The sequence below is a fragment of the Festucalex cinctus genome, chromosome 4 (assembly GCF_051991245.1).
Source record: "Festucalex cinctus isolate MCC-2025b chromosome 4, RoL_Fcin_1.0, whole genome shotgun sequence".
In the NCBI taxonomy this organism is placed as follows: Eukaryota; Metazoa; Chordata; class Actinopteri; order Syngnathiformes; family Syngnathidae; genus Festucalex; species Festucalex cinctus.
The window spans coordinates 14,930,769-14,941,348 of NC_135414.1; the positions used below are offsets into that span (position 1 = coordinate 14,930,769).

General features: G+C 38.4%; 2 protein-coding genes across 3 annotated transcripts in view; both read left to right on the forward strand.

Moving 5' to 3' along the window:
* The window catches only part of LOC144017498 (Golgi apparatus protein 1-like), a 25,715-nt gene extending 15,174 nt beyond the window's left edge, over nucleotides 1–10,541 (forward strand). For both annotated transcript variants that reach the window (XM_077519128.1, XM_077519129.1), the window contains 14 exons: nucleotides 763–849; nucleotides 941–1,003; nucleotides 1,150–1,263; nucleotides 2,091–2,179; nucleotides 2,274–2,391; nucleotides 2,466–2,558; nucleotides 2,634–2,771; nucleotides 4,371–4,494; nucleotides 4,555–4,697; nucleotides 4,780–4,881; nucleotides 4,942–5,049; nucleotides 5,862–5,982; nucleotides 6,072–6,178; nucleotides 6,902–10,541. In XM_077519128.1, the coding sequence (XP_077375254.1) occupies nucleotides 763–849; nucleotides 941–1,003; nucleotides 1,150–1,263; nucleotides 2,091–2,179; nucleotides 2,274–2,391; nucleotides 2,466–2,558; nucleotides 2,634–2,771; nucleotides 4,371–4,494; nucleotides 4,555–4,697; nucleotides 4,780–4,881; nucleotides 4,942–5,049; nucleotides 5,862–5,982; nucleotides 6,072–6,178; nucleotides 6,902–7,069 (1,575 nt within the window). In that variant the 3' untranslated portion in view covers nucleotides 7,070–10,541. The remainder of the gene's footprint in view (nucleotides 1–762; nucleotides 850–940; nucleotides 1,004–1,149; nucleotides 1,264–2,090; nucleotides 2,180–2,273; nucleotides 2,392–2,465; nucleotides 2,559–2,633; nucleotides 2,772–4,370; nucleotides 4,495–4,554; nucleotides 4,698–4,779; nucleotides 4,882–4,941; nucleotides 5,050–5,861; nucleotides 5,983–6,071; nucleotides 6,179–6,901) is intronic.
* LOC144017507 (C-myc promoter-binding protein-like) overlaps nucleotides 1–10,580 on the forward strand; it is a 265,503-nt gene that overhangs the window by 66,792 nt on the left and 188,131 nt on the right. The window lies entirely within an intron of this gene.

The following is a 10,580-nucleotide window of genomic DNA, read 5'->3' on the forward strand; positions in this document are numbered from 1 at the left end:
CTTTAATTAAAAAAAAATAATAATAAAATAAAATACTGTATACTAGTACTAAAAAGTAATTACGAAACAAATACTGGGTGTTATTGTTTGTTTGGGCCTCATGGGGGCAGTGTGGTGCTGTGCATCCATGGTGTACATTACTTGCTTACAATAAGAACAGAAGAAAGTTACGATTGAACTCTATTAAAATAACTCGTTTTTCACAAATTGAGAAGAATTTGTGCATTTGAGTAATGTTAACTTACTTGTGGGTATGTTACTACAGAATTTGTATGTGAATATTGGTTATTTGAAGGACTATTACTCCCGAAGTTGATACTAACTTCCTGTTAGCATTTGAATGGGATCCTTCATTCACTTCCATTAGCGTTAGCGCTAGGCTCGCAATGTGTTAAAAACAAAACATGTTTTGTATTTAAATACACACTCTGTGCAATTCTCGTTATCGTGTGGTTAGTTTTACAGTTAACTCCACCTGGAGTGTCATTAAACAGCTTAAAGGACGCTTAGGGACGGCAGAATTGCACTGTTTTTCTCCTGTTTTTCTCCTTTCTGCTTACTACAAGCTACATGGTGCATTCAGGGTCCTTTCACAACATATGGAACTTGTAAAGGCCTAGGCGTTCTGCACATTAATTGTTGTTCTTCGATCATTCTGTTTTAATGATCAAGAGAAGCCAAAATCGAAATCACGATAACATTTTGGTTAATCGTCCAGCCCTAGTTTGGCAATTTGAAGATGTGTTTGTGTTTGCTTCTCAGGAGCTCGAGTGTCTGCAAGAACATCTGGAGGACCTGGTGTCTGCCTGCAGGGATGTTGTAGGCAACCTGACAGAGTTGGAGTCAGAGGTCAGCAATGTCATTGCCTAAATAAGAGTAGGAGGGATACCGTCAGTTTTACCCTGACATTGTTTCCTCGTCATATTTTTGTCTGGCGCAGGATATCCAAATCGACGCGTTGCTCATCAGAGCTTGCGAGCCCATGATCCAGGCCCACTGCCACGTGAGAACATTTCGAACATTTTCTGAGCACACACACAAACACACCTACCTTTGGTAGACTTGGTCATTTCCAAAATTTGAACAGAATAGTAGAAGGCAATAAGCCGAAGACTGTGTTTGTGTACGTGTGTGTGCGTTTGTGTTTAGGACTTGGCTGACAACCAAATCGACACTGGTGACCTTATGGAATGTTTGGTTCAAAATAAACACCAAAAGGAGATGAATGAAAAGTGTTCAGTTGGTGTCACACACTTCCAGCTGGTAAGTTCTTATGACGTAAAGGTGCACAGAAAGGAGTTATTACTTGTAGCAGTAGTATTTTGTCGCTGTCCTGTGAAAAACACTAATGTCCTTATTTATTTATTTATTATTTGACGGTTTTGGGATGTCTGCATTAGGGTTGTCACGATACTAAAATTTCAAACTTGATATCAATACCGAGGAAAATACTCTACCATAGGTTAAAAAAAAAAGAAAAAAAACTTTAAAAATGCATAGAAAAATATTTTTAACATAACCGCAAGGCGCAAATAAATTATTAATAGAAAATGAAAAAATAAGAATCACTTTTTCACATGCAAATGAATGATAACAAAAATGAAAGAATACATCATACAAAAATTGCCACAGTGGCAACATTTTTGGTTATCTGGGGTAAAAACCTACATCGGAAACATCAATAAGAAAAAATTGAGGGGGGCGTGTTCAGAGAAAGTCACGTGACGACAGGCTCGCTATTGGGTTGCAAATGAGCACCTTTGTAGTAAACAACACGCTCTGAGTCACAACTTGAAGCAGGTACACATGAGCATGAAGCTAGTGAGCCCACGGTTAATAGCTAATAACAAACCAATCGATAATTTATTTTTGGCTCTAAACGGTCTGCTTTCATGGAGGACTAAAGAAAATTTGAGAATATCTTGGACAAATTCAATGAAAAAATATATCTCAGCAATTCGATTATAAAATAATTATTAATTTGATAATCTGTTAGTTGTCCATTAACCCTTGCATGTCTGCTGAATTGCCATACTGAGTGAGAACGTTGCCACCAATACCTAAACTCAAAGTCTTCCTGTCTTGTAAAGATTCAGATGAAGGATTTCCGTTTCTCGTATAAGTTCAAGATGGCTTGCAAGGAAGATGTGCTCCGCTTGTGTCCTAACATCAAAAAGAAGTACGTACAATGTTTGTTGCTTATTATTATAAACTCAGAGTCGTGACTTGAATCTGGATTGTTTTGATCTGATGCGATTGTAAATGTCATTCAGAGTGGACGTGGTGATCTGCCTCAGCACCACCGTGAGGAACGACACGCTGCAAGAGGGCAAAGAGCAGCGGGTCTCCCTCAAGTGTCGTAAACAGCTGCGTGTGGAGGAGCTGGAAATGGTTGTCCAAAATCATTTCTGCTTGTTGATCCAAATCCGCATTTCAAGCTCAAATGTACAAAACTCTTGTTGTAGTCGGAGGATATACGGTTGGAGCCGGAGCTGTACGATCCTTGCAAGTCCGACATCAGCCGCCTGTGTCCCAACGTGGCCTTCGGCAATGCTCAGGTGAGGTCAGGAAAGTTTGATCGCTTGTTTCAACCCTTCCAACCAAAACGAGTGGCTGTTTGCCTTCCTCCTCAGATGATCGAGTGTCTGAAGGAGCAGAAGAAGCAGCTGAGTCAGCGATGCCACCAGCGGATCTTCAAGCTGCAGGAGGCCGAGATGACAGACCCCGAGCTGGACTACCAGCTTATGAGAGTCTGCAAGCAGATGATCAAGGTGAGCGGACGGCTCACAAAAGCAGCAGGAGGAATTTTCAATTGTTGCGGGCAATATCATCTGCTCATATTCAGCCAAATGCTTCCAAACTCACTGTGCAGATGGACAATGAGCACAAGCATACTGCGGAAGCAACTTAAGAGTTTTTCTTTTATGATTGTTAATTTGTTCTGTTACTTTTGTTCACTTACATAGTGGAAGGCATATATACAGTGTTCTAGGGCTGTGCAATTACTCTCACTTCAATTCCAATTTTTACACTCCACAATTACAAAATCAGTATAATCCAAAAAAAAAAGTATTAATACACATTTTTGAATTGTTTAAATCTATACATTTGCACCTTATTTAAATTTAAAAATAACAAATTTAACAAGACTAAATGCAATTTCTGCAGAAATTGCATGGGAATGCTGAAAGCTGAATGCCAATCTGAATGCTTATCAAGTTCAGTTAAGTTTCATCCAAAAGGAACTTGCATAATTATAGTGTTTCAAAGTATTTAGTCTATATAAATGTTTATAGATATTTTTTATTTGTTTTTTACGATTAAACATTTTATTGTTTTGTACCAAAAAAAATTAATGATCGTCCTACTGCACAGTGTACATGCTGCACTCCAACTACAAGTTTTGCCAGCATAAATAAATAAATAAATAAATAAATTCTCTTTGGTCCAAAAGGAAATTACATAATTATAGTGTTTCTATTTTTTTTAAGTGGTCTTAATAATTTTAAATGTGTAAATTCTGCAGGTCATTAAAAAGCATTAAAAGTCACTAAATGGATTTTGCTAAAACGAAACTCTTATTAAAGAAGCATTAAATTTGATGTCAACAGGCATTAAAAAAAATACAATTATTCATGCTTTATTTTACATAAAATGTGTAAAGGAGTCACTATAACACAATTTAGCAATAATACATGTTATAATTTAAAATGAACAAAATGGCCTGCCCTGTAGTCAAAAACATTTTCTTCCTGTGACCAATGTCCAACATGAAACACTATTGCCAACTAGAGGCAGAAAATGACCACAAATCTGTGACAGAATGTTTCACACTGCTTTTAACTGTAACGGAACTGTAACTATTGTAAAATTACTTATCATAAAATTACTGTATCAATGATATACAACAACATTTGTATTCGGTAACCATATATTTACATTTTTATATTAAGGGTATGGAAAAACTTACAAAAGAGATTTTATTGTACATTTACAACAGATACAGTATAAAGTGTGATTAATTTAAGATTAATTGCAAATTAATTACGATTAAAAATTGCAATTGACTGACAGACCTAATAAGCGTATGTATGCAGAAAGCCTGGAAAATACTCAACTCTAGTTTTAACATTGTGTTTAAACAACAAACAATTGAGAAATGTGAGAAAATGTTCATGACGAATGAATGACAAATGTTCTGAGAAAAGTGTGTAAAGTGTGTGGCGAGAGATTGTAAATAATTACTAAATAAAGATAAAGCTGACTACTTTTTGGATTTCACCTACTTTGGGTGCTTTTTTTGGAACATAACCCCAGTGAGTGATTTGTTACTTGCCATCACTGTACATGACAAATGTGTTCTTTTTCAGAGATTCTGCACTGAAGCCGACGCCCGGAACGTTCTCCAGTGCCTGAAACAGAACAAGAACAGCGAGCTGATGGATCCAAAGTGTAAACAGATGATCACCAAGCGACAGATCACACAGAACACAGGTAGGTGGCCAGCTGCATTTGACGGACCGGACCGGAACCTGAAGTCCCGCCTTGGTCCAGATTACAGGTTGAACCCGGTGTTGAGGAAAGCTTGCCGAGCCGACATCCCCAAATTCTGCCAGTCCATCGTGAACAAGGCCAGCGAGGACAACGAGCTGGAGGGTCAGGTGATCGCCTGCCTCAAGCTCAAATACGCCGATCAGGTCAGCCCGATGATCTTTGATCTTCAGTTAAGGAAAAGCCAGACTTATTGTCGCTTTTCAAGTATTTTTTATTTTTTTTAAGAGATTATCTTCGGACTGCGAAGACCAGATCCGAGTTATCCTCCAGGAGTCGGCGCTGGACTACAGACTGGACCCGCAGCTGCAGATGCACTGCTCGGACGAGGTACACCGGACTTTTTTCTTTTCCGGCTTCCCCGTCTTATAACTCCGCCTCCTCCCGCAGATCTCCCGCCTATGTGCGGAGGAGGCGGCCGCTCAGGAGCAGACTGGTCAGGTGGAGGAGTGCCTCAAAGTCAACCTGCTCAAAATCAAACAGGAGGCCTGTAAAAAGGTACACAAAAATGAGCACCATTTTCAGTGAAGCAACCCTTTTCTCTACCGGCTGTTTTACTGGATTTTGACTGATTTTGAAAGGCCCAGAGAATATTGTGTTATATTGCTATAAAAAACATGCAACCTACCAAAACAAAGATTAGAGTCTCTTCTTTCATCAGCAAAAAAAAAGTGTATTTCTGTTTCCGTTTTGCAGCAATTAGCATTAGCTAAGTTTCATCATTATTCACAAACCTGTTGAAAACACTGGCAAAAAGAGCTTGTTGCAACATGGTCCAGGTTGATCTCTAATACACTGCTGCCACCTTCTGGCCATTTTTTTGTTTAACTACCGTTGCTTTAAGCAACTCTTCATGTCAGAAGCTGTTTCAAAGCCCTTCTGTATGCGCTTTCATAAAAAATGTTTTTTTAAAAAACACGTATGTTAACGTTTTTAAAATGACCTCAAAATGTCCATAAAGGAAAAGGACAAGCAAAACATTACAATCAAATATCCATGAATGAAATTGCCAAAAATGCCTGAAAAAAAATGAATTAAGAAAAGGCAGGACAGAAAAATTCAAAAACTAACCAAAAATACCCAAAATCTAAACAAGAAATCCCGAAAATGACCATAAAATGTCCACAAAATTGCCAAAAATGTCAGAAATTGATAAGAAAAAAAGAAAAAATAGCTCTAACATAGGAAGAAGAAATGCAAAAAATGACCCTAATATACACATCATATTGTCAAAAATGTGCGAAATTAGCCAGAAAGTTGTCGTTTGAAGATATATTTTTGGAAGTGTTTGAAATGTGTTCTCCGTGCAGGAAGTTTTGAACATGCTGAAGGAGAGTAAAGCGGACATCTTTGTGGACCCGGTCCTCCACACGGCCTGTGCCTTGGACCTCAAACATCACTGTGCTGCCGTTACGCCTGGACGGGGACGACGTGGGTGGTCTTGCACCGACGCACATTTGACTCGAAATCTGAAAAAGCATACATGAGTATTTTTTTTTTTTTTTCTTGTGGCCATGCAGAGATGTCGTGTCTGATGGACGCCCTGCAGGACAAGCGAATTCGCCTGCAGCCCGAGTGCAAGAAAAGACTTCAGGACCGCATCGACATGTGGAGCTACGCGGCCAAGGTAGACACGAGGGCGGGGCTCGGCTAGCATAAGAGAAAGATCCAAAAATCTGTCTGGAGCCGCAAAAGTCATTCTTTATTGCAGACACAGGTCCATACAAAATAAACAGATAAACATACATAGAAAAAAATCTTCAGTATATATATATATATATATATATATATATATATATATATATATATATATATATATATATATATATATATATATATATATATATATATATATATATATATGTATGTTTTATTCCACAAAAACAGCATGTGGGCTACAACTGCCTTCTTCTTCCTTTCTAATTTAAATAAAATCGATTTTTGGATATTAAATATCGATTCGATTTGAGTAATAAATGAGAATCTCGATTCTTTTATGAATCGATTTTTTGGCACACCCCTAATAAATACGTCTTTGGCACGCTGGTAATATTTAAAATAGAACGTATTTATACGTTTTTGGGATCAAATGCGTTAATTTTGACAGCTCTCAACTAAAGAGCCATGTATGGCCCCAGAGCCGCAAGTTGCAGACCCCAGCACTAGAGGGAGCCATTTTCACTTCGATTTAAACCTTTTCAGTATCCGGACAGGAAATGGCCTCAGATAGTGATGGAGCTTTTTTTTTGGGGCTGGGGGAGATCATGTCTGTAGTTCTGAGCTTTGATCCGCTATTCAACTTGTCATCCGAAGGCCAAACGTTGATTTGCCGTCGTCGTGTGTCCTGTAGGTGGCACCAGCCGAGGGTTTGTCGGATCTGGCGGTGCAGGTGATGAGCTCGCCGTCCAAGAATTACATCCTGCTGGTGACGGCGCTCAGCCTGTGCGTCCTCTTCCTGTTGGGGCTGGCGTGCGGCCGGATCACCAAACGCGTGACCAGGGAACTGAAAGACCGGTAGAACCCCGAGAGCTCCGTCGCCTGCTTCTCCCCCCACCCCGCCCTTCGTCCTGGTCCTCCTCAGTCTGTCACCAGCCAACGTGGCCATGTTTTGTTTTGTTTTTCTTCGTTTTCTTGAGGATTTTGTTTGAAGTTGCACACGAGATGAAGCGACTTGGAGCATGCGGCGCCTCGACAGGCAAACGGTTTGTTTTGGACAGATGTTGAGGCGAACTTTCAGACATCTGACGACGACGAGTCCCCATGTACAGCTGTGCGAGGCTAACACTCGCAAACTGCTCGCCAATTCATATTTTTGTTTCATTCCGATGCCTTTTGTTTTTGTATTGTTGATTTGCTTTTGTGAAGCCAAACCGTGCAGTATAAAGTTGACAGGTAGGGGTTACTGTAGTTCATATCTGATCACTGGAGCAGAAGCCAAAATTGTTTGGGAGTGTTGAGACTCGTTTCCACAAATGTTCCTCCGTCTTCAAGTCACGTCAATCATCGCAACGCAGCAACACCTGGCAAGTCATTCTCAACAAGTGATTTTGAGGATAAACACTGGATGGATGCCGATATGAAGATTGTTACCCGTTGTCAATATCAAGAAAGTTCAAAGCCCAAATATGATGTAACATTTACTTCATGGTGAAAAAAACAATAACAAGGCTGTGTGTCAATTGTAATTTCCTTAATAATTGCGATTCATTTTTTTCCCCCATTTTGATTCAATTCAATCCAATATCAATTAATGTACATATATTTATGGAATGTCATTTCTTAAATATCAAGGACATGATTGAAAGTCCACAAACATTTACTGGTCAAACAATTTAATTAATTTATTTTTTATTTTTTTGTTAAGTCTGACACAAATATTGATGTCAGCAAGAATTAGATGAAATCACTATTTTCAATAATTAAAGAGATACTAGACTTATTGAACCATATTCTGCAGTAAAATGTTAATATTTTGTCCAGAATTAATTTAATTATTTTTCTTGTACAATTTACAGCAGGGGTGGCCAAGCTCGGTCCTCGTTTTCCAGGTCTCCCTCCTTCAGCGCAGCTGAATCTAATCATCAGCTAATCAGCAGGCTTTGCCGAAGCCTGATAACGATCCTGATCATGAATCAGGTGTGTTAGTGGAGAGAAACATGGAAAACAGGCTGGATAGGGGCTCTCGAGGACCCAACTTGGCCACCCCTGATTTAGGCCTTTAAAAAACAAGTTTCCCACTTGCTGTCGACTGATGATGACATCACCTGTGCTGAGGAAGTAGGTAACGACCAATCATGGCTCACCTGTTTTCTGGGTTTGCTCAGCAAACTGAGCCATCATTGGTCGTTACCTACTTCCTCAGCACGGGTGATGTCATCCTCAGTCGACAAGTGGAAAAATTAGTTTTTAAAGGTTTAAATTGTTCATTAAAAATAAGTTATCACATTCATTCTGGACAAAATATTCCCTTTTTTTTTTGCTGCTGAAAATAGCTCAATAAGTCAAGTATCCCTTTAAAGATTCTGAATTGTCTTAAAGTGCAGTAAGTCAGGTCTTTGGTAAATGTAAGAAAATACTTAAAAAAATAGCTGAACAGTAAATTTCAAGAATACAGCAAGGTGCAAAAAAAGAATTTTAAGGGATGTTTTGCTCATGAATTTGGGGGGGCGCATTAAAATGATCGATTAATGGTTTTATATAAAGATATTGGGCTATGAAAAGGAACAGTAATTTGATGTATATAAAAAATAAATAAAGCCCACCTTAATCAGGAATTGGGAAGAAAATTGTTAGCAATTTCCTAAAATATATATAATATATAAATCAGTATATTATATAGGTCTGTCATCGTTTTTTGGGGGGGGAAATTTTATTTATCAAAAGTATCACTACTTGGTATCAGTGAGTATTCAAGAGTTGAGGGGCTTGTACTGCTATCAGTCTGAAAAAAAAAAAATGGTATCGAACATCCGTACTAATAAAGTGGACCAGGTATTTTGTATTTTTAGCCTCGAACATGAACTTATGAAAGTGCAACATTTTCTGCATCAACAACGGCCAGCTACTTCCTTATGGAAAGCTGTTCCCGCATTTATTTACATATCCAATTGAAAAAGTTCATGTATGCTCATTGTCAAGACAATTCTGTGCACTAGTAGCGTGACTGAATACAATTCTACGAACTTCTTTCGTAGTACTAGCAGATATCCAAGAAGCATTTATTCAATATCCTACGACTGCTAACTTGTCTTACCAGTGAGGACTAATACATTGGTGCCTTGAGATGTGAGCGGAATTTGTTCTATGACCATGTTCATAAACGTTCTTATCTCAAGTCATACGTCCCCACTGACAGGAATGGAAATGACATGAATTAGTTCCAGTCTCCCACCAAAACAAAATGTTTGGGATTTTAAGAAAAAATAACAGACTACAGGATATAAACAGTTTTGTGCCTAATTCAATGGATGATGTACTGTTTGTATTATGCACGCCATCGCCACCTGGAGGCAGTATAATACAGAGACATGGCATGGCCACTCAGTCAAACGAGTCATTCTTTGCAGAGGATAAAGAATATGCATCCGTCTCCACAAAATTGGTGGTACTGTATTTGTTAAACTGTCTGGCATTTCTTAAGCTAGCAGATTTTAAGGCAGTTAAGTTAAGCTTGTAATTTGTTTTATGTTCTGTTTGACAGCAGGCAGAAAGACAACTCGCTCTTATGGAACCACTGTATAAAATTAATGTATAATAAATGCTCATTCGGCTTTATCAGAAGGGGAGAATCAAATGAGTGTGTGCTTCTCACGATTGGTTTCTGAAGATGGAAGCTGTGCCAAGTGCAAATGCTAACGTAGCATCAAATCTGGCTTCTCTTTTAGGCGCTACACTTCAAATGGTTCAATCAGGTAAATGAAGTGCAATTCAATCCTTCTATGTGGAAAATTGAGTATTTGATGTGGTGTAGTGCGGACATGGCCTCATTTGTGTTTCATTTAGCAGTGTGATGCTTTGCAACTGTTGCTCTACCAGAAGTGTTGCCGTGGCGATTCACACTTTCCTTATTTAATTGCGCCACGAGTGCTACATCCCGTTGACTGCTTTGTTTGGAAAGAAGGGGTTCAGCACCCAACCACGTGTTTCGGTATTTTTTATTTTTTTTTATTAAAAAACAATCCAATTAAGCTCAAGTTGAAAATGCAACATGGATGAAGGAACTGAAGCAAGCTGGAAACTCACTGCTCACGCTTAATTCCGTTTTTAAACTCATTTTGGATGCTTGTGTGATTTCCCATGAATCACAAGTATGAAGGATAAAGACGTATATATAAACAAAAAAAAATGTTTGAATGCGAATACATGTAAACCAGGTGTATGTATGTTTGCAGATCACACCAAGTAATATGAAGATGGAGCAGTTATTGTGAGATTTCATTTTACTGTACAGATAAAGTCAATTTAATAAAAATGTCTGCACATTTTCCTAACTTTGCTTCAGTTTTTTTTTTTTTTTTTTTTTTTTTTTT